The following is a 21,589-nucleotide window of genomic DNA, read 5'->3' on the forward strand; positions in this document are numbered from 1 at the left end:
TATAACACTATAGGGATTATGTTATGCAGTAGTTTATTAGTCTGTATTACATAGCTGACATATTCAATACCTTTATAGAATACAAACGTATTACTTTATCCACTTTTGCTGCACTTTTGCTTGTTACACTCGATTGTGTTACACATAAAGAATCATGACATTAAGATAATTTCCACATAATAACAGACTCAACATTGAAACTCTCTTGAGATCAAACTAAAAAAGGAAACACAAGATACTGACTGCAATATTAATCTTCTCTTAATATAAATCATTTTAATGTTTCACTTGTGTATCGGCGAGGACTTTAGCCGCCCTGTGGTTTATGTGTTTTACCCCACAGTGAATTTCCCAGTTCTAATATTATAATATTCAGTAAACAGCTAGAGGCAACATGATGTACTTACATCCATAAAAGGCTCTGGAGACTATCTGCCTCTTCATGTTCTGGCAGAGCATCTTAAGAGGAACACTGAAGGGGAAGGAAGAGAAATCAGCCATTAGATCAGTTAATTTTTATTTATTTATCCTTGAAAGATCAACAGAGGGGTGACCCTCAATTGACACAAACCACAAACTGATTTGTATGGGTTTCTTTTGATAGAAATCAGAAAAAATCAAATCAGAGAATTTGTTACCCCCTGTTTGAGTGTAGGAACATAAATGCTATGTAGTATAGGAAAAGGTAAATGCCGAAGTATTATGTTAACTTCCCATCTATGTTTAAATTAGTTTCACTTTTGAGATGGGATAGGCCAAAGTTATTGTCAAAAAAAGGTGTTTTATTGAAAAAAGTCCTTCTGTTGTTTAAGTAGTGTTTTTGTTTTGTCCAGGACATACGCCATTGTTTTGTCCTGTTATTTGTATGTTTGTGCTCCATACCCTGATACTATGGTCACAAGCCGTTAATAAAGGAATGAGATGTTTGCTCTTAAAGAAGACAACACCACCACTGAAAGCTAAAGCAAAACACTTAAATGTCTTAATGCATTTTTTCCTAAAAGATAGATGGACTAGATGCTGCCTTTATTCAAATCTCTGACTTTCCTTTAGAAAAGTCCCATTTTTAAAATGGGAAAAGTCAGTTATTATGCCACATTGCAGCAACCAGTGATAATACACAGCCTAGGCTGAGCTCTGTAAACGGACATTTTGCTAGCTAAGGTGGGCCCCCTTTATTTATTTTACCCTTTGTTTACATGCCCACCATTAAACACCCTTTCAAAATAAAACCGTTAGAATCTTCCAAACACAATTAGACCAGACTGGGGTAAAAGCAAAAGGGAAGTGAATGTGGACGTACGTGTGAATGTCTGAAGGGTCATGTATGCAGGTACAGCCGGCTGGATAGTCAAAGGACACGTTGCTGCCAGCCACGGTGCAGGACTGGCACAGAGACTCCGTGACTTCGGCCTGTTGCCAGGACGACGGGCTACCTCCGAAACCCTGCATGTCCATCATCTCCCCGTGGTCTGAACCCCAGAGAACAACACACACACACAGGGCTCAGTGCTCTGAGCACCACAGAATAACACACACACACACACACACAGTGGTCTGAAGACCACAGAACAACACACAGGCTCAGTGCTCTGAGCACCACAGAACAACACACACACACACACACACACACACAGAGGTCTGAAGACCACAGAACAACACACACACACACACACACACACAGGGCTCAGTGCTCTGAGCACCGCAGAATAACACACACACACACACACACACACACACACACACACAGGTTCAGTGCTCTGAGCACCACAGAATAACACACACACAGGTCTAAGTGCTCCGACACTGAACGCTGCTGTTTTTTGACATTCTACACTGTTTCTTCTTCAAAAAGTAGCAGTGTCTCTAAATCCACTTCACTCTGCAAACATTCTAAATCTTACCAAGAAGTTCATTTTCACTTGTTCCAGTGGCAGATTTAAAAAAAAAATGTTTTTACTTATTACAATTAAATACACCTTGTATTACCTTGTTTTCCTTGACTTATATTTGTAGAGGCATTTTTTCATCCGCTATGTTCAATGCCTTACATATTATGACAAAGGTCCCTCAGCTCAACCATAAAATACATCTTTAAATGTATTGTTCTTCATTATCCATGACATCAAGAGATGAGGAGATGGATGAAAGTTATTTTTTAACACGTATATCAAATGTGAGAGCCGAAAACAATCAAAAGAAAATAAGAAGCGTAGATAGGAAAGCAAAAGGTTGGAGGGGGGGGGGGCGTTGCTGTGAGAGAAGGCAGAGAGGATGCCAGGGAAGCCATGCCAGTTCAGCAGAGAGAGGAGGAAGTAGGAGAGGAAGAAGACAGGAAGTAAAGCGTTGGATAGAACAGGAGGAGGCAGGGACCAGGCTGACACTCACCATGCAGGATGCATAACGCCACAACAAGACAAAAAAATCATTTCAACAGAAAATACAAATGGGACACCAGAGAAGGCCACACATAGGGAAGGAAAAAAATAAAACATAAAAACGTCAACATTAAATAAATGCTCTTCACCTTAATTCTTCAGGTTGGAGCTGATGACCTGTCATAAATATGAAGCTGTGCTTTGGTTGTTCAATAACCCCCAGAAAACAAATATTATTAAGAACAAAGGGGAAAAAAAAAGATAAAGAAAGATTGCAAACAGAAAAAATGCTGGAGCGAGACCAACATTTAGCCTCCCCCACTTCATTACTTTATATAGGACTAGACGTGATCAACAATTGTTTTTGGGGATCAGTAATGCGACCCCTGCTCACACAAGGACTCCACGTCTCTACTACTGCGGAACCCCACAGGACCGTAATGAGAGGGGCTGGGGGAGGGGCAGGGCGGGGTTAGTGAAGAATTACAGTGAACAGCATGGCAGCATACGACTGCACAAACACAGGAGAAACAAAGTCAGAGAAGAGAGAGAGAGAGAGAGAGAGAGAGAGAGAGAGAGAGAGAGAGAGGGAATCAAAGCAAACATAGGAGGATTTTCCATCACAAATACGCAGGAAAACACATAGTCGCTCCATAATGAAAACGGGTGCATATTTCCCATGCAGAAATCGTCAAGCATGTTGCAAGTGAGAAATGAAAGGACAAAAAAGAAGGAAACAGAAATATTTTTAAATTAAAGGAGTAGTGCAAAAAGGAATCAAATTATCAAAGCGATTGTCGACCACAACAGCGTAAACCCAACAGTGCTGAGGCATGCTACAAGTGGTATACCCTCTCATAACTCTACTGTGTACGGCAATCAGCACTCCAAAAGGAATTGACCTAGACAAGGAGAGCTAGGGATGTGTGTTAGGAAGGGGAAGTGTGTGTATAGCAGGGATGAAACCAGGTGACAGAGGGTGTATTCTATATAAAAGGAGTGTGTTCATTTGACAGTGTGTGTTTCACAGGCTTGCCTAAGGATCCCTGCCAAGCTAGTGGATTAAAGTGTATCTGAGCACTGGGAAGAAAGAGAGGAGACACACAGAGTGAATTGAAGAAGGATAGGTGTCACCGAATACTGTGGCATTAACTGGATGTCTGACCATATCTGACCAAGCTACCATTTTGGTAAGGCAGGATGTTATTGAGCCAGATAACAACATCCAGGGAGTCCAGCTGTCAATTATCTGACAGCAAATGGGTTCCCATGGTGGAAATGAAAAAAAAAGAAAAGAAAATGTATTTGATTGAGCCACTACGAGTAACTGTGTCGGTTGGCGGCCCCTTTGGACAAAAGTAGTATTTTTATGACGCCAGCTGTCGTAAAGCTGTTTTCTAGCGCGTGCCGGCCTTGCGAGTGTCAAATGATTAGGACGCAGTATAGTGCATGTCTGTTGTTGAAAGTGTGAGGGCACGGACTCTTTTCAGCTCCGTGAGAGTGGTTAGTGACACTGCATCAACTAATGCCAGTCAATGCCACACACACCTGATTGCAATGAGTTGATGCAGGTTCCCCAACCACTCACGGAGCTGAAAGGTTCCTTGTCCTCACAGAAATGAATGAACGAGAGACGGCAGTATGGATCACGATGAGGTAATGTGATTATTTTGTTGTAAATAATGACTATTTCAGATGAATAATGGTCATCTGATGATGGTGAAGCAAAGTAAACTTTGTTTTAGTAGGCTACCGCTCATTCATTTAGGAGTAACCACTGCAGTCTAGTTCGCTCCCGTGAAATTCTGTATACGTTGCTTGGCAACGCCATCCTCGTCTATCACTCTCCCTTTTAGCTTTTCTTCATTGCATTTTCTGTTTTTCTTTGATGGTCCTGCCCCGTTATCAGTCATTATGACGACAAATAACTGTCTCAAAAAAGGCTCCCGCTTCCCTTCCTTCACCTAGAGGGATAGGCTTCTCAAATCGCGTTGCTGCGCCACACTGAAATCTGCGACCAATACGAATATGTGACCATAGAGCCTGCATGCGCAAACCGAAAATCGGACTGGGTGTGCGACCAGACCAAATGCAGTAATAAAAACTATATAAAAACGTCTTTATTTGCACTGATGGTCTCGTTTGCTGTTAAAGAGATAATTTATGATTATCAGAGGAAACATGAGGCTGTTTTAAATATTTTTTAAAGTTACTTGTAGTGGCATTAAGTCAATAGTATGGGTTGGATAGGGCTACGAGTAACTGAGACTGATCCTTAATTAAAAGGATCATCAACTGACAGTCTACTAGTTACCTGAGGGGTATACTACGAAGCCAGATTAACGACTGTGAGCGAGGTCTGTGAGTCTAAAGCCAGTGTTTTCAGTATCACGAAAGGTGGCTCTCTTTCTACCTGGCTAGATCACCGTGGTAACAGAAGCTGCACGGCTAACCTTCTCCGACCAGTTTTTGTTGTTTTGGTGTAGTGTCTTCTGACTCAAGTTTGAAGTTTAGTAACTTTCTGACAGCATTCCACTCTCTCCTTATTTGGAGCAACAGTATTTATTTCAGCTCTCATTTTGCTGCTGTTCTGTGATAATTCAGACCGACAAACTCTTCCTCTTGAGTGAAGTCAGCGAAACACATCTTTTTCTTTTTTCAGCTGCTCGCAATCAGTCCGTTTGTGTAAAGTTAGCGGCAGGAGATCAGTCCCTATTGTGCAGAAGCAGAGTCAAATGACGCGCCCAACACCTCTTTTATGTGAATACGCACATAGCTTTAATAAAGAAAACCTGGTTTAACATATGATGTCGATAACTGCCGTCGTGATACCCATCATCTCTGATTAAGGCTTTAGGTCATGTTGAGCCAGATCAAGAAAAGAGAGCCAGGCTCTGTTGAGTTTGCTTTGTAGTATAACCCTCTGGTGAGACCAGCCTGGTCTTGTGAGCTTCATATTGGTTTCTCTCCCAACCATCAGTCTGGCCTTTCTCCAATCTCTGTAGGGAGGAGCTCCGCCCCTTCTGTTAGTGGAAGACAGCCTGTGATTGGTTCATGTAGACATCACTCTAGCCTCCAGTCTGACCGGACCCTCCCCACATTGCGTCCGTTAGTGGAAGACAGCCCGATTGGTTCTTGTTGTGTCGAGAGATATCACTGGTCTCACAAAACTAGTTTGACAACCACATGAACCAATCAGAAGCTGGCTTCCACTATATTGGACGAATGTTAGTTCAGGTCGAGGGCTCTGATTGGCCCACTCATTTTTTCACACGTTCCCCTGCACGGAAACTGGATAAAATGAAATGTGAGAAACGAATGTGCAGCTCAGCTCGCGAGATCAGGCTGGTCTCACCAGGCTTCATTTTTCAAAGTGATAGTTTATCATTAGACCAAGTATTGTAATGTTAATTATCGATTAATGTTTTTTTTATATATATATATATGTTGTGAGAATGAATTTGTTTTCATTAATGCTAATATATTAGTTGCATAATCATGTAATCCAAAACATTTTAAAGCAGCTTTGTATGCTTGGTTTTGATCAACCTGAACTTCCCCGTGTCCTTGTTAACACAGCCATCCCCAGCCTAAACTCCACACTGTTGGGCTGGGCCTCAGGCAGCACACACACAGGCAGACCAAGCCAGAGGGAGGTGGGATAGGGAGGGGGGAGCAGGCCTGAGGGGGGGAGGGGGGGGGGGGCATGGCTGGGAGGGGCGTCTGAGTCACTCAGGAGTGGGGGGTTGGGTTGGGTGGGTGTGTTAAGGTGATAAAAACCTTTCATGACATTAGGGTCTGTGAGGTTCCGCGAGCAGATCATTGAGATCATAGCATGGAGCCTATCTTCCTCTTCCTCGTCATCGTCCAGCGACGGAGCGCGGCTGCCCGTGGTGTGGTGGTAGTTTATAGTGACTGCTTGCACCAGTGGGACAACAGAGAACACAGTTAGAAACATTGCCGCCTAACAGACCTCGGGAAGGAGCATTGTGGGAAAGACACTTCACATCTACAACCCCAATTCCGGAAAAAGTTGGGACGTTATGTAAAATGTGAATAAAGCAGAATGTGATCATTTCCTCATCCTTTTCAAAGTGTATTCAACAAACACATCATTTGCATTTGTTTAAACTGATGAACTTTAACGTTTTTTGTAAATATAGTATACACAAATATACAATTTGAAAATTGCAACAGGTTTCAAAAAAGCTGTAGAATGTTAAAAAATACATTGGTTCAGTATAAGGTTCAGTCTTCACAACCAATAATGGGGTGAGGCTCACCTCTTTGTGAAGATCTGCGAAAACAGTCCAACAGTTTAACAACATTCCTGCAAAGAATTGAAGGATTTCACCATCTACAATCCATAATATAATTAAAATACTTAGAAAATCCGGAGAAATCTCTGCATGTAAGGGGCAAGGTCCAAAATTAAAATGTGATGCCCATGACCTCAGGTGGCACTGCATTAAAAAATGACATGATTTTATAAAGGATATCACTATATGGGCCATGGAACACTTCAGAAAACCATTGTCGGTAAACACAGTTCATCGCTACATCCACAAATGCAAGATAAGACTCTACCATGCAAATTGAAAGCCATATATCAACAACATCCACAAATGCTGCAGACTTCTCTGGGCCTGGGCTCATCTGAGATGGACTGAAGCAAAGTGGAACAGTGTGCTGTGGTCTGATGAGTCTACATTTCAAATAGTTTTTGTAAATCATGGACGTTGTGTCCTCCGGGCTCCAGAGTAAGGACCATCCAGATTGTTACCAATACAAAGTTGTAAAGCCCGCGTTTGTGATGGTATGGGGGTGGGTCAGTGCCCATATCATGGGTAACTTGCACATTTGCACACTGGCAGCCAATGCAGAATAGGGGATATGTGGGTCCTCCTATTAGAGCGGGTCAGAATTCTCGCTGCAGAATTTTGCACTAACTGCAGGCGAGACAGCTCCTTCTTGTTTAGACATGAAAACAAACTGTTACAATAGTCTAAACGCGAAGACACAAAAGCATGAATGATCAGCTCTAAATCATTTTGTGAACCATCTGCCTGAGTTTAGAGATGTCCCTCAGCTGAAAAAAGCAGTTCCTGGTTAGCTGTTTGCAGTGCTGCACTAATGACATGTCTTTGTCAAAAATAACACCGAGGTTTCTTAGGCTAGGTTTGACAGACTGGCCTAGGTCACCCAAGTACTGGTTAATCCCTGGAATTAATTTATCAGGGGCAATAACCAGTGTTTCAGTTTTATCTGAATTTAACTGGAGAGAGTTATCACTTAGCCATTGCTTTATTTCTGCTAAGCAAAGAACTAAGGAATCAAGCCTCTGGAACTCAGTTGGTTTGAACGTGCAGTACAGCTGGATATCATCAGCTAACATGTGGTATGAAACATCAGAAAATCTCTGAAATACAACAAAAATAATACAGGACCCAAAACAGAACCTTGAGGGACTCCACACAACAAATCTGCTGACTCAGACCTTATCTGGTTTGCTGTGACACTGAAGCTACGTCCAGATAGGTAAGAGAAGAACCAATGTAGAACTGACACTGACAGTCCTACTTCATCCCTCAGTCTTCTCAGCAGGATCTGGTGGTCGACGGTGTCAAAGGCTGAGGATAGATCCAAGAGAACTAGAACAGTGCATTTACCAGAATCAGCAGACATCATGATGTCACTGGACACTTTCAGTAAGGCTGTCTCTGTAGAGTGGTGTTTGCGGAAGAGTGGTGAGACTGAAACTTCTCGTTGATGTTATTTTGATCTAGGAAACATGACAGCTGTTCAGAGACCACCTTCTGTAAGATCTTGGACAGGAATGGCAGCTTGGAAATAGGCCTGAAATTACTGAGGTCTGTTGGGTCTAAGCCTGCCTTTTTAAGTAGAGGCTCCACTATGGCATGCTTAAACAAAACTCCTCATTCAAATACCTGGGAGTGTACGTGGACAGTGCCCTATCCTGGACACAGCATCTGGACTACATCTGCAGCAAAGTGCAGCAACGAATCTACTTTTTAAGGAGGCTCAGGTCATTCGGAGCTAGCAGCAAAGTCCTGTCTCTGTTCTACAAAGCCACAATTGAATCCATCTTACAGTACGGAGGCTCCATCTGGTTCGGTGCCCTTTCTGCGCAACTCAAAGCCAGGATTATGCGGCTCCTATCAATCTGCTCCAAACTAGTGGGCCACTCAGTGGAGAGCAGATTCTTCCAAACACAAAACAAGCACACAGTCAAACTAGCGGACAAGATCAGTCTGGACCCGGCCCATGTCTTACACGGGGAGTACCAACTCCTGCCCTCGGGGAGGCGTTACAGGGTGCCGGAGTGCAGAAAAGTGAAATATAAACATTCATTTGTGCCCTTGTCAGTCTCCCTACTGAATCAGCACAGGAAAGCAAAGAAGTGACTTTAACCCCATATTATTTATGACCACTTTTTTTTTTTTTTGCGGGACTGGACCCCCCATCATATTTATTATTCATTGTTGTTGTTATGTTTTTAATGTTGTTTCATGTTTTCATAACTGTTGGAGCTTGTACTGCAAGTTAAATTTCCGTGAAAACGGACAATAAAGTATTATCTTATCTTATCTTAAATGTATCGGGAAACACACCAGCAGAGAGAGAGAGGTTAACCATTTTGGTAACCCAGGGAGCAATTACCTCAAACACTTTGGCAAATAGCCTACAGGGAAGGATATCGGATGAGCAAGAGGAGGGTTTCATCTGGGTCACGAGTGCTGAGATGTCATTAAGAGATACCGACTTAAATGAGGACCACAAGTTGGAGACAGGCTCAATGACAGCCGGGGTTCCACATAAAATGGGAGGGATTTTCTCCTTGATCGACTTGATTTTGTCAGTGAAAAATCTCAACAAAGCATTGCTGTCCGCTTCACAAAAAACAAGGGTGATTGGAGCAGCAGGACATACAAGACAATTAATCGTGTCAAACAATACTTTAGGGTTCTTTTTGTTTACTGTTACCAGTTTGCGAACATACTCAGATCTGGCATTTTCCACCATCTCATTGTATGAGGCCACAAGATCCCTGAGATGAAGTCTGTGCACCTCAAGGTTAGTGGATTTCCACAATCGCTCAGTCTTTCGACATAGTCTCTTCAGACTCAAGGTGTCTTCATTTGTCCAGGGGCACTTTTTATTTTGTGTAGACAGGTTTGATTTAACAGGAGCCACCAGAATGTTAACACAGTGATTGGTAAAACAGTGAATGAAATCGTCCACATCAAGGCAATCCAGGAGCAAGAGAGGGTCAAACTTAGCAGAAAAGTCATCTGCAGTATTGGCAGTGATAATACGCCTCTGAGACCTAACTTCTGCGGGCTTAGACTCAGGGCTGAAGTGCAGATCAAACAAAACAAGACAATGATCGCTCAAATGAACGTCATGCACAGACACATTCAAAATGTCTAGGCCAAGTGTAAAAACCAAATCTAAAATGTGGCCTTTCTGGTGCGTGGGCTCAGAAACATGTTGCTCAAAATTAAAAGCTTCAGTCAATGTTAAAAGTTCCATTGCGGAGCAAGATGAGCTGACATCAATATGACGTTTAAAATCTCCAAGGATTAAAACAGATTCCAACTTTATTATGGAGGATAAAAAGTCACTAAAATCCTTCAAAAAAACAGCAGCAGGACCAGGAGGACGGTAGATGGACACACAGTAAAACGGGTTAGAAGAACCCACCATTATCATATGGGACTCAAATGAAGCAAAATCATGGGTCTGTGTCACTTTGCAAGTACAACTGTCCTTATAGACAACAGCCAGACCCCCTCCACGACGACACGGGTGGGGCTTCCCCACGGCAGAGCAGTCAGCTGGACAGAGTTTATTTAGGTGACTAAACTCTTCCTCTCTCTGCCATGTCTCCGAAAGAAACAATAAATTCAGCTTTTCTCTTGTGAAGAGATTGTTTAAGGAGAAGGATTTATTTGAAATGGACCGTGCATTGAACAGGCCGATATGCAAAGTAGATGACGTCACGAAGGCAGTGTCCGTGGAGCGCAGCGGGATTGGTCGAAGGCACGTCCAGCGGTCACGTGGGCTCCAGCTGGTACGTGTGGTCAGGGCCGGTGTAAACACAGAAGAGCGTGCAGGCGATGAGAGACGATCACTATTACTCCAGCGCTGTGTAGACTCCAGGACCGTCGCCGCGGTCCAGGCAGACGGCGGCGTGGGTGAGGTGTCACACAGGAGAGGGATCCGGTGCAAACACCGTGCGCGTTCTCCATGGTGGACGGCAGAGCCCAGGCGTGCTGTGGCTTGTCTTTGCTTGACCTGGACCCCAGAACGAGAGCCTCTTCTCCTCGATTTCCTGCGGACTTTCCCCGAGGCCCGAGAAAGCAGCAGGTACTCAGGTGAGCTGCTGTTGATGATAGGGAGGAGGGAACGCTTGATTGTACCTGTCCTGTGTAACAAACAGTTCCTCCATCGACTCTTTAATACGAAACAATGAGTCCCGATCATAGATCCGTAAGGCGGCGACACAACTATTTGTAATACGGGCTGATATGATCACACAAGTTGTAAGGATGACCATTAAAAGTCTATACAGCAGGAGACGAGCTGTGGCAACGCCAGTGATGCATTTTCAACGTATTTCCGCTCAGGCAGGTGGCGGCAGTTGAGTAAGAGGTCCCTAATGTGGACAAAAGTCACATTGTGTTTCCACTACCAAATGAACGCGGACACATCGGACACAAGCGACCTAAACCACCTCCGAATGTGTTTTTTGTGATCCGATCTCAATGCGTCTTTTTTTTTTTTTTAATTAATATTTTTATTATTTTCTTAAACAAAACAATCACAGACAACATATACATACACCACAAGACAAACAACTCACAGGACAATACAAAATACAACACAGGGGGGGGGGGGGGGGGAGGGTGCAGATCCATACTTTTAAATAAATTCATTTAAATGTCCAGTTTCTTAAGTTCATGCTTAGAAAGTTCCAGGGATCTTCTTTACCACAGTCATGGTCATTGAGAGCTGATGCTGCTCGCTCAATTGACAGGAGGTCTAAAAAGTCCGTCAGCCAATTTTCAATGCTAAAGCAATTGGGTTTACGTATCTTCCAATTTATCAAAATAATTCGCTTCGCTGACAGGAAAGCCAAGGCTATGATGCGTTGGGTGACTGTTGATTCAATGTTTTCGACTCTACTGCCTAGAAGGCAAGTTAATGGGCAGAGTGGTATTCTCACATTCAAGAAAGAAGACAAATTATAAATAACACCTTTCCAAAAACTCTGTACTGCGGAGCATTGCCACAATTGATGTATCAATGTTCCTGCCTCTCCTCAACCATGCCAACACAAATGAGAGAGGGAATTGTCCATTTTCTTTAATCTGCTTGGTCTTATATAAGCCCTGTGCAAAATTTTTAATTGAAGAATTTTATATCTTACACATTTGGATAGGGTTGTAGTGTTTTTTGTTACAGTATCCCACTGTCCAATACTCAAGGATATGCCCAAGTCCTGCTCCCATTTGTGTTGAATAGAGGATAGGTTATCAACGGATGCAGTGGTCAACAACTCATACAACCTTGACACTGTTCTCTTTCCTGATGAAATCTCCCTCAGTTTTATATCCAACTCTTTATCCTGGATCTCTACTGTGGGTTCTTTTGATACAAGTAACCCCAAAATAGATTTTAATTGTAAATACGCAAAAAAGTCGACATCTTTTAAATCATATTGTGTTTTTAAGACAATAAAGGGTACCATATACCCATCCTTCACTATCTGACCCACTTGGTTTATACCTCTTTGTTGCCACGATTTGTTTGTTAATGTTTTACCACCAGCTTTTAATACAGGGTTACTCCATATAGGGCATGATGGTAAGTATGCTCCATTGAAGGGGAGACGTTTCTGGATAATTTTCACAACCTCACACGAAAATTTTATTAAAGGATTGCCTATTTTCAAGTTGGTTTTAGGGTAATACCATAAAGCGGTTAAGGAGAGGGATTTGTCTTGGTTGGCTAAAATTTTTTCGTCTACCCAATTCCAACTCCCTAACTCACTCTGTCCTGTATAGGCCCACAACAAAGGAAACCTAGCATTATAGGCAAGGTAATAAGAATAAACATCTGGGACTCCCAATCCACCTCTTTTCCTCGGTCTGGTTAATCTTTTGTAACTGATTCTTGGTTTTTTATTACTCCACAAGAAATCTGTGAATAATTTGTTAATTTCTTTGAACCAGTAAAGCGGGAATTTAAGAGGAATTGCTGATATAAGAAATAATAATCTAGGTAAAATATTCATTTTAAGCACTTCTGCTCTGCCCCATAATGAAATGGGTAAAACTGTCCATCTCTTAATGTCCTCCTTAATTGTTTTAAGGAGGACAGGGCCATTTAAATCAAAAATATCCTCAATGGGAGTCTTAATGTTGATTCCTAGATATCTCATACCTTGTGGCTTCCATTGAATGGGGGCTGAACCCAGATGTGAAGGAAAGGTCATAGTATTTAATGGGATGGCTTCACTCTTATTAAAATTCACCTTGTACCCTGAAAACTTCCCAAATACCTCAATTAATTTCATCACTTGCGGGATTGACTTATGTGGTTGTGATAATGTTAATAACAAATCATCCGCAAATAGATTAGCTTTAAAATCATGACCCCCAATCTGGATACCAGTGATTTTCCTCTCTGCTCGGATAGCACATACTAGAGGTTCTAAGGCCAAAATGAAGAGTGATGGTGAGGCAGGACAACCCTGCCGGGTAGATCTCAGAAGTTGGAAAGGTTCAGATACAATTCCATTAGTTCTAATTGAAGCACTAGGGTTGTTATAGAGGGCCTTCACCCAGTTAATAATAACTGGTCCAAAACCAAATTTTGACATAACATGAAACAAATAATGCCACTCTACCCTGTCAAAGGCTTTCTCAGCATCCAGCGATATGGCTATTGCTGGATGCTGTAGAGTGCTGGCTGTCGCCATTACCTGGAAGAGTCTTCTCATATTATTGGAAGCAAATCGACCTTTAATAAATCCTACTTGATCAAGATGGATCAATGAGGAAATGGCGGTCTCCATGCGCATAGCAAGAATTTTAGCAAACAGCTTATAATCGTTATTTAACATACTTATAGGGCGAAAATTTGTCATTTGTGAATGATCCTTACCAGGCTTAGGCAACAGCGAGATAGTGGCTTGGCGCATAGTCAGTGGCATGGAGTGATTAGTTAATATATCATTAAATAGTAAAGTAAGAAGTGGAGATAAATTATTTTGGAGGCATTTATAAAGCTCTATGGTAAAGCCATCGTTGCCTGGTGCTTTCCCAGTTGGGAAAGCTTTCAAAGCTGAGAGTATTTCCCTTTCTGTGATAGGTGCCTCTAAACTTTCTCTCTCCTCCTCTTTTAAGGATGGTAAGGAGATGTCCTGAAAAAAAGATTCCATCTCGTTCTCGTTTATTGGACCTTCTGACTGATACAGTTTTGAATAATATTCTCTGAAAGCTGTATTAATTTGTGTTTGCTCGTAAATTACTTCACCAGTGCTTTTACATATATGTGAAATTGACTGCCGATTTTGCAGTTGTTTTAACCTTAAGGCTAGCATTTTGCCTGCTTTGTCACCACTTTCAAAATATTTACGACAAAGTCTAAACAGTGCAAATGCCGTCTCTTCATGTATAATTGATTGTAGTTCTGCTTTACAGATCAGCATTTCATTTTTTACTCTTATATTCATAGGATCCCGCATATGCTGTGATTCTAATGTCTTAAGCTCTGAAGTCAAACTATTTTTCTTCATCACCATTCTTTTCTTTTTGGCTGTAGCGTAGCTAATAATCCATCCTCTACAGGTAACCTTAAATGCTTCCCATACTATTTGTATTGAGGGCACTGAAGTTAGATTGATCTTAATAAACTCTTTTGTTTTCTCTTTTAATATGGACACAAACTCTTCATCCTTGAGTAAAGAGTTGTTAAATCTCCACTGTTTATTTTTATGGTTGTTCTGAGAGAGAGAGAGGAGGACTGACAAAGGGGCGTGGTCTGAAATAATAATATTGTGTATTTTGCTGTCAATCACATTCTCAACTATGTTTTGGGACAAAAGTATATAATCAATCCTTGAGTATGAGTTATGAGCATGAGAATAGAATGTATATTCCCGCAAACCCGGGTTCACTACACGCCATATGTCAGACATTGCCAGAGATTCTTTTAAATCTTTAAATGCTACCGAGAGTGACCTATCAGATGGGAGTGGGCGGCTAGACCTATCTACAGCAGGTTCGCTAACCAGGTTAAAGTCTCCACCCATAAAGATTGGATCGGCAGAGAATTGAGCTAAAATCACATTTAATCTAGATAGAAATTCTGCCTGCCCTGTGTTAGGAGCATATACATTCACCAAAGTGCACTTTATGTTTTGTAGGAAACCCGATATAATAATATATCTGCCATCTTTGTCAGCTATTTCTTGGGTTAACTTAAAAGATAAACGTTTTGCTATTAAAGTGCTGACACCTCTGGAGGCCCCTGTACCTGGAGCTGAAAATACCTGTCCAACCCATCTCTGTCTTAACTTAACAGCTTCTGCATTCTTCAAATGTGTCTCCTGTAACATTGCCACATCACTTTCCAGGGATTTCAAATGAGTTATTATTTTATATCGCTTTGTTTTATTAGAAATCCCTTTTACATTCCAGCTCACTAGTTTAATAGTAGTCATAGTAACCTTTTCCACATTGAGTTACAGTACCCATGAATTTGCTGACAGGAGAAAGAAAATAATAAGAACTTAAAATACAAAAATATGCCCTGGAATTATAAATGTTCTGCACACACATAGAGGGGGGATAGGCACATAACACACAAAAGACAACATCAAGATTGCCAAAAGGCAAATATACACATAACAAAAAGGGGAACGACTCTACGTCCATTCCCTGTCCGTGAACTAATATAAAAGGCACAGCTGACCTTGCTGCAGTGATCAGACCTTCACCTTACACAAAATAATAATTATGAAAACTAGCTCCAAATAAAAATACAGAACGGTGCGTCTCCGGCATCATTACGCACGGGAATTCTCATGAAGCGCGCTCACGGTCAAACCGGAACGATCTCAATGCGTCTTGAGAGTGTTTTCACCTGTAGTTAGGGCTGGGCGATTAATTGAAATTCAATTTCGATTACGATTTTGGCTTCCCTCGATCATGAAAACAAGATAATCGTAATAAAACGATTATTGTGTCGCACGCCGTGTCTTGTGTGGTAAATGCAGCGAACCCTTCTCCGCTCTGCCCTGCCCGAACACTTTCGCTTTCAGCGATTGCAGTGCAATGGTTTATTCAGCATAAAGTTAAAGTACTCGCCCAAGACTGATGTTAAATCGAAACACAAACGCCTTGCGCGAGCAAAATAGCAAATTGCCAGTTTAAGCCCTGTGGCTTTACGGCTAAAATGAACCGGGGATATCCTGCCCGTTAACGTTGTTGATGTGGAAGGCTTCCGCGATCGGATTATATTTCTTGAGCCTGGACACACAGAGCCATGTCGCCAAACTGACAGCGCGACTAGAGAAAATATACAGTGAGCCTCCTCCCTCCGTTAGTTTCAGTCTACAGCTGAACAAATTACAATAACCACCACGGACATCGTTTAAATAAAGCCTCTTGTTTTTATGATCAGTAGGGCTTTGATGCAAATTCTGAAGTCTGAATATTATGTTGGCAGCTGCTGTGCAGTTTGTTTTCAGCAACTCAACCTGCACTGTAAAAAAAAAGGCAATAAGTTGATCTTTTTGTAGATTCATACCTCATTCATTCATACCAAACACATCCCTAGTAAAATATTAATTTTACTCTTAGATTGGAAGGTTTCACTGTTTATTTACTTATGGTGGCTTTTTAGTTGGCTATGTTTGAGGAGCACATTTGGGAGTTTAATTTATGCAATGTTGAAAGAATTTACAGAATTTTCATTTTGGGGCATCCCTACAGTGAATAATCGTCTTTAATAATCGTGATTACAATATCAATCAAAATAATCGTGATTATAATTTTTGCCTTAATCGAGCAGCCCTACCTGTAGTTAGAGCTGTATTCATGTGATCAGATGATAAAAACCACATGTTAAAGACAAATGGAAACGGGGTCAGAGTATTGGTACTAGACTGGCCTGTCTGTAGTCCATCCCTGTCTCCCATTGAAATAATGTGTTGCATTATGAAACACAAAATATCACAATGGAGACCCCGGAATGAGCATCTGAAGTTGTATTCCAAGCAAGAATGAGAAATAATTTTGCTTTCAAAATGTCAAGAATTAATGTCCTCAGTTCCCAAATGTTACTCAGTGATGTTAAAAGAAAGGGTGATGTAAAACATGCCCGTCCCAACTTTTTTGAAACGTGTTGCTATTTTTTAATTGTATATTTGTGTATATTTACAAAAAAACTATAATATATATTTAAACAAATACATATGATGTATTTGTACTGTTATTTATTATATCAAAAAAGGATGAGGAAATGATCACATTCTGTTTTATTCACATTTTACAAAGCGTCCCAACTTTTTTTCGGAATTGGGGTTGTATTATTAAAAAGACATCACAGGAAGACAGAATCCATGCAGATACAAAATACATTTTTTTTTTCAAAACGCAAAAAGCAACTCACAGGGTTAGGGTTAATTATAGAATTATTATAACATTGTTTTTTGTGCAGCGATTACTGCCTCTGGGTTACTTTTTACAAGTGAGCGTGACAGTGTTAAAGTGTAACTTACTGGAGTCCTGCCGGTATCCAGGGTACACAATGCGAAACACATAGTCAGAAGCTGTCTCCTCTTCACCGTTCCTGTCCTGCTCCAGGAGCCTGGCAGCACTGCTCCTCTTCCTCAGTCTAGGAAAGACTTTTCCCTGCAGAAAACACATTAATGTGGCTCATTTTCAGCTTCAAAATGGTAAGTTAGAAACAGTTTTCATGGTGTAGTGTCCAAAAAACCCTTTATATTCCTCACAGTGTAATTGCCGTTTTAGAGCCTGTCTCTTTAGGCCCGCCTTCCAAAAAGCCCAGTCTGCTCTGATTGGCCCTGAAACTAACTGCCAGTTAGATTCAGGGGGATCTGGGGGGTGTGGCTTATCACAGTCGGAGTAAGTGCTAAGTAAGTTAGGTTGGTAATGAGGGGCGTCGCTTCTTCCCTTATGACATCATAAGGGGAAAGAAATCTGATTGGAGTTTTTGAACAAAGGTTTCCAGAAAGATGGAGGTAGAGGAAAAGAGAAAGGGTTGTTTTATTCCGGGGACACATATTCAAAAGTGCATTTTGCATTGTAGGTAGACTTTTACAGTGTACTACAGGCTTTTTCCACCAGGTTTTGAGTTTCCACTGTGTTTTACAACAACATGCTGCTTACACTGCTTTTGATACACGTAATGTATGTGCTGTGTGGTAGGCCAGTTGTTGCAGGTGTGTGAAAGAAGAATGAAAAAGGTGATTTCCTTTCCCATTTACACAAAATAAGTTGACATAATATACCAAATGATATCATGTAATATTAAGAGACCAAAGACAGCAGCTGTACTCTACACGTTTGGATATTTTGTACGGTGACAATGGAGCTGTTCCACTTGGTGCTCCCCCTAGAGGCCTGGATCACTTTCCTTGCGTTATCTTGCTATGCAGCATTTTTCGGTTGCATTTTTCTGTTCATTTGGGGTATTGTGTGTTTTTGACTTTGCATCGTTTCTGTAGTTGCAGTAAGTGTTCGTCTTAATGCAAACGTTTTGGATCGTTGTTGCGCATTTGGTCTTATCAGCCACTGTAGTTACGGGCTAGCCCGGCGAGACCAGAGGCCTATTGCACAAAACCAAGATAAGGGATTAACGTGATATATGAATATAATGTGATAGTCTGTTCATATTTAATTCAATTTAAATAACTTTATTCTTCAGTTCTTCAGTACAGTCATACAATATACAAACAAACACACACACACACACACACACACACACACACACACACACACACACACACACACACACACACACACACACACACACACACACACACACACACACACACACACACACACACACACACACACACACACACACACACACACACACACACACACACAGCATCAGCCCATACTCGACATATGCCAGATAAAAACAATCTTTGCTAAGCCTAGTGAATAAATAGTACCTCCATAGTGGAGGAGTAATAAATAAGTAAAAAAAGAGTCCAAGTGTTAAAAAAGAGAGGAGACAGTTCAAAAAGGGTGTCAACATTGTGTATTTCTTTTTTTCTTTTTTTTTCTTTGTGTGCTGCAGGATTGGTTGTGGGTGAGATGTGGGAGGAGTGTGTTCGGGGGGGGGGGGGGGGAAAGGGGAACAAAAATTAATCATTGTATTGTATTTGCTTTGCAAAATTTTTTTTGATGAATAAAAAAACCTTTGGAAAAAAAGGGTGTTAACCATTCAAAAGTCTAATGGATGCCGGGACAAAGCTTGACATTGCTCTGTTTGTTCTTACTGTAGGGGCTCTGTATCTGTGGCCTGAGGGTAAGAGGCACTACTGGCTGTGTAGAGTGTGTGTGATATCCAAGGTGATTAGTGTTGCTTTTTGCTTAGTCTTTTTGTTGTAAATGCTGATGATATTGAAGTCAGAGGTTTGAGAAATCCACTACGCAGGCTTTATTCATACAATTGATTATTAATGGCAGATGAAGTTGAAGATGTGGTTTGAATGAAATCAGTGATGAGGACACTAGGCTGTTCAGGGTAAGTGTGTTTTAAGTTGGCATTGGTACAGTTTGTGGTTCCAGAAAGTTCCAAATGTATTGTCTCACTTTGGACTATTATCCATATGTTGCATCTAAAAATATTAGAATATCAGTGAAATGTAAATTTTTTTCTCTGTAATTTAATTCAAAAAGTGAAACTTTCATAGATTCATTACACATGAAGTGAAATTAATCTAGAATAAACACACTTTTCAGAAGGAATTATAAATCCTTTTTTGGATTGCTTTTATGTAATATTCTAATATTTTGAGATACTGACTTTTGTATTTGATGAGCAGTAGCCTAAGGCATAATCACCCAAATTAAACAAAAGAAAGGCCTGACATATTTTACTTTGGGTAATGAATCTAGAATATATGAATGTTTCCCTTCTTAAATGGACTTTTCCATCATATTCTCACTTTTGAGATGCACATACACTGCTCACTGTCAACTCTTCTATCATTGAACACTACAGGGGCATTTATATACCGTAGTTTTCGGACTGTAAGCCGCAACTTTTTCCCTATTTTCGACCCTGTTAGTAATCGAGTACTCGAGTACTCCTCGTTTCAAATGAACTCGATTTTAGTGTCTGTAGCCTTTAGGCCGGCGGGCCGCGGCCGCCCCTATTATAAAATGTTATACAGTCATATGAAAAAGTTTGGGAACCCCTCTCAGCCGGCATTATAATTGACTCTGCTTTCACAAAAAAAATATAAAAGTGGTATGTCTTTAATTTACCAGGAACAGTTAAGTACTGGGATGTTTTCCAAACAAAGATTTTTTGAAAAGCAGTATTTGGTTGTATGAAATAAAATAAAATGTGAAAAACTGGCTGTGCAAAAATATGGGTACCCTTGTGGTTTTGTTGATTTTAATGCCTGTAACAGCATGTAAAACTGATGATTTTAAACACAACGTTGGTTGGATTATGTTGTTAAGCCTTGAACCTCATAGAATTGTCTGTTTAATCATGAGAAAATGTATTTTAGGTGCCTAAATGCAAGTTGCACTTCTCTTTGACTCTCTGCTGAAGTGAGACAGAATGGGATCATCAAAACAGCTCCCAAAAGATCTGAAAAACAAAGATTGTTCATTGTCATGGTTTAGGGGAAGGCTACAAGAAGCTTTCCCAAAGGTTTCAATTGTCAATTTCGACTGTAGGGAACGTTGTTAGGAAATGAAAGGACACAGGCATAGTGGCAGTTAAACCCAGGCATGGCAGACCAAGAAAAAAACAGGAGCGGCATAGGTGGAGGATTGTGAGAATGGTTGCACACAACCCACAGATCACCTCCAAAGGCCTGCAAGAACATCTGGCTGCAGATGGTGCATCTGTACATCGTTCAACAATTCAGCGCAATTTGCACCAAAACAATTGAAACCTTTGGGAAAGCTTCTTGTAGCCTTCCCCTAAACCATGACAATGAATAATCTTTGTTTATAAGATCTTTTGGGAGCTGTTTTGATGATCCCATTCTGTCTCACTTCAGCAGAGAGTCAAAGAGAAGTGCAACTTGCATTTAGGCACCTAAAATACATTTTCTCATGATTAAACAGACAATTCTATGAGGTTCAAGGCTTAACAACATAATCCAACCAACTTTGTGTTTAAAATCATCAGTTTTACATGCTGTTACAGGCATTAAAAGCAACAAAACCACAAGGGTACCCATATTTTTGCACAGCCAGTTTTTCACATTTTATTTTATTTCATACAACCAAATACTGCTTTTCAAAAAATCTTTGTTTGGAAAACATCCCAGTACTTAGCTGTTCCTGGTAAATTAAAGACATACCACTTTTATATTTTTTTTGTGAAAGCAGAGTCAATTATAATGCCGGCTGAGAGGGGTTCCCAAACTTTTTCATATGATTGTATATGTGTACAAAACGGCACAAAACGGATAAAATAAAGTTTAACAAAATTAAATATTTTGATGCAAGTGCAATAAACTGAGCGTTGTGTCAAACATCAACTGCAAATAACTGCCACCTCCGTGCCACCGCAGCGCAGCCTGTGTTCTCCACAGCACCGCGGAGCTGAACGCGGTCTCTCCTTTCTTCTCCAGAACGTTTTCAGGAATATAACTGTCCAATTATTTCAAAGCAGATGATAAAGTTACGTTTATAAAAAGGGGAGATGACACCTGTTACTCTCAGTTAGTAATGAGTAGACTCCAGGTGAGCATGCAAGGTGCTCTCCGCTTGGAAAGAAAAGAAGAAGCAAGGCTTACTTCAGGCACATTCGCTCCGAGCCAACAACAGTTAAGAAGCCTTCAATAGGGAATATGGAGATAAGATTCAAAAACCGACCGGTGTAACGTTCCGTTAATGAGGAATTAGTCGCGGTAATTATTCACGGACACGGAGTGAGCATTACGCGGTTGG

At 41.0% G+C, this 21,589-nt stretch overlaps 1 protein-coding gene across 1 annotated transcript in view; it reads right to left on the minus strand.

The window, feature by feature from the left end:
- Positions 1-21,589, minus strand: part of sgsm2 (small G protein signaling modulator 2) — a gene marked incomplete at both ends in the record, with an annotated part of 206,273 nt that overhangs the window by 36,463 nt on the left and 148,221 nt on the right. The window contains 4 exons of the mRNA XM_080025143.1: positions 408-472; positions 1,304-1,472; positions 6,159-6,293; positions 17,194-17,326. Of these exons, the coding sequence (XP_079881269.1) occupies positions 408-472; positions 1,304-1,472; positions 6,159-6,293; positions 17,194-17,326 (502 nt within the window). The remainder of the gene's footprint in view (positions 1-407; positions 473-1,303; positions 1,473-6,158; positions 6,294-17,193; positions 17,327-21,589) is intronic.

The sequence above is a fragment of the Ammodytes marinus genome, assembly GCF_949987685.1.
Source record: "Ammodytes marinus genome assembly, chromosome: 3".
NCBI classification, from domain to species: Eukaryota; Metazoa; Chordata; class Actinopteri; order Uranoscopiformes; family Ammodytidae; genus Ammodytes; species Ammodytes marinus.